The following is a 2,708-nucleotide window of genomic DNA, read 5'->3' on the forward strand; positions in this document are numbered from 1 at the left end:
AACTGTGGTTGGCCATGTGGTAGTGTCCAGCGCCTTAACTGCCATGCCACTTGCTGGTCCCAGTGTCTGGATTATTGAGATTTGCTGAAAGAGTGAAATAGACTTTAGATTTTGAGAATTTTTGTACAGAAAAGGAATCAGTTGGTCCATATTCTCGATTGTGACCTTCCTGGGCGGACTGACACTTGCCACACAGTTGAGAGGGCAGACCAGAGCCCGGGTGCCTGGTTTCAAATCTTGACTCCCCACCTCACAGCTGGGGGAGTCTGTGAACCTGTGTCCCTCCCCTTTGGCTGTTTCCTCCCTACAGTGCTAGTGACAGCAGATGGCAGTCATCCTATTTTCTGTTTTGAAGTTGGCCCAACTCTGGAGACAGTCGCATGCAGTGGGCAAAAGTTGAGCTCCCGGGGTTTGGAAACCCTGGCACTGCCCCCGGCAGCTCTCCCACCCTCAGCCAGGGCCTCTACCTTTTGGCCTCAGGATCTTGAAAATCAGTGGAGACTCCAAAGAGCTTTACTTATGTGAATTATGTCTATCAATATTTGCTGTCTCAGAAACTAGCATAGACTTGGGACTAGCAGTTAGCGTAATGGCTATGGTGCTGGACTCCCACGTAGTCGACTGTGGTTTGAGTCTCGGACCCGGTGGCTTAAACTCACGCCGGGTGCGTGTGCATGTGTGACCAAGATCCCAAGAGGAGAATGGAGGAGAAGGGACTGTGGTATGGCCATCCCCCCTGGGGGGTGATTTCTCGCTTTCTGTCTCTCTGTCTCTCTCTGTCTTCCTGGCAAATGCATGCACCTGATAGCAAAAAAAATCTCCAGAAAAAGAAAAAAGAAACTCATGTTGGGCTCCTGTGTGTACATGCCCAAAATCCTAGGAAGAGAATAGAGAAGCTGGGATTGTGGCGTGGCCATTCCCCCTGGGCAGAGGGGGTCTTGCTTTCTGTCTCTCTGTTTCTCGCTGTCTCCCCAGCCAGTGCATACACCCTTATAGTAAACATCTCTAAAGAAAAAATTTAGGACAAAAATGGAAAACCCACACTCTATTAAAAAAATAAGCTTCCCAGAGACAGTAAAAATCCTTTAACTTCTGAACACCACCAGCTTACCCCAAAACTCTACCCTTTTCTCAGACTTACCTTATTCACAGGGATCAGAATACTGAAGAGTTGCCTGTTCATCTGTAAAATGAAATGACACATATTATTACTTTGAAGTCCTCATACATTTGGAGAGAAAATGCTCATGAAAGGCTCTGCATTAGCCCTCTTCAGAGGATCCCTGCGGGTTGTGAGTATATTCAGAATCTTAGGTTCCGTGACTAGCATTTGCATGTTGTGGTAAATTATCAATAACAACAAAAACACTAGGAATACTTAGCCCTTTGAAACCAATGGTCCACATTGTTCTTTTAGTCTGGGGACCTCATCATATAAAATGTCCTTAGTGTAGAAGACTTTTTAAAAATGGCATACAATTAGGGCCAGCAGATGGCATGGTGGTTAATGGCTCTGGATTCTCACATGGTCAACTGTGATTCAAGTCCCATACCTGGTTATATATATATATATTCCTCTCTGGTCAAATTAAAATAAATAAAGTTAAATAAAATAGTTCTTTCAAAACAAATGATCATACAAATGAATTAAAACTTTTAGGTCAGGTAATGTAAATTGTCTTATCTGGCTTGGGAAGGATTTTTTTGTTGTTGTTTTGTTTTGTTTTGTTAACTTTATTTATTTATTTAAATTTGACCAGAGAGGAATGGGGTTGGGGAGGATGAAAAAGGAAGCTACCAGATCTGGGACTCGAACCACAGTTATCCATGTGGGAATACAGGGCCCTTAGGCACCATGCCACCTGCCAGCCCCAGGAAGGAGTATTTGTAAAATCGTGAGAGCTGTGAAGAAAGAGGTGGAGATAGGTGAGGGGATGCGGGTAAGATCTCAGTCCTCACCTGGTAGATAGTAGTCATAGACCCTGATGGTTGCTGGTTTCAGGTTGGTGACCAACACACTCTGGCTGACGGTAACAGTGTAGGTCTGAGTGTTCTTACTGAGCTGTGGGGAAGACAGATAAATCAACACATTAAAACGAAAATGAAAATACCACTCTATGTAATGAAGGTGTTAAAACACCCTTGTTGGGAGGCTAGCAGGTGGCATGGTGGTCAAGGTGCTGGACTCCCACATTGTTGACAACGGTTCAAGCTTCAGACCTGGTGGCTTGCTTTCTCACTCTCTGTCTCTTTCTGGTGAGTACACATGCCTATAGCAAATGAAAAAATAATAATAATGAGAAAATGAAATCGAATAAATAATTCTTTAAGAAACCAAAACACTCTTCCTGTCTTCATGCAAATATTCTGAAACCCTCTACTTATCTCTGCAGTTCTATGCTAGTCTATTTTTTTTTTCAATTTCTTGATTTTATTTTTTTCATGAAATAAAGGTGACAGATAAGAGAGAGCCAGAGCGGGAGAGCGGGGGTGGGGGATGGGGGGGCTACTTTTGACAGGGTCTTCTCACATTGTCGTCCCCTTCCCTCAGCCAGTCAGAATCTTGGGTGTGTGCTCAGTGTGTTTCAGATTGACCAGGAATCCAAACGAGCCATCCGCCATGTGGCTTCCAGCACTGCAGATTAGGACACACCATTGTGCCACCACAGCTGGGTCCCTACACCACTCTCAAAGATGGCTTCCTGCTG

At 44.5% G+C, this 2,708-nt stretch overlaps 1 protein-coding gene across 1 annotated transcript in view; it reads right to left on the reverse strand.

The window, feature by feature from the left end:
* Window positions 1-1,142: 1,142 nt before the first annotated feature.
* A2ML1 (alpha-2-macroglobulin like 1) overlaps window positions 1,143-2,708 on the reverse strand; it is a 48,083-nt gene continuing 46,517 nt past the window's right edge. Inside the window, 2 exon segments of the mRNA XM_006172233.1 lie at window positions 1,143-1,183; window positions 1,960-2,062. Coding sequence (XP_006172295.1) covers window positions 1,143-1,183; window positions 1,960-2,062 — 144 coding nt within the window.

Source organism: Tupaia chinensis, unplaced genomic scaffold (genome assembly GCF_000334495.1).
Source record: "Tupaia chinensis unplaced genomic scaffold, TupChi_1.0 Scaffold000183_1, whole genome shotgun sequence".
NCBI lineage: Eukaryota > Metazoa > Chordata > Mammalia > Scandentia > Tupaiidae > Tupaia > Tupaia belangeri.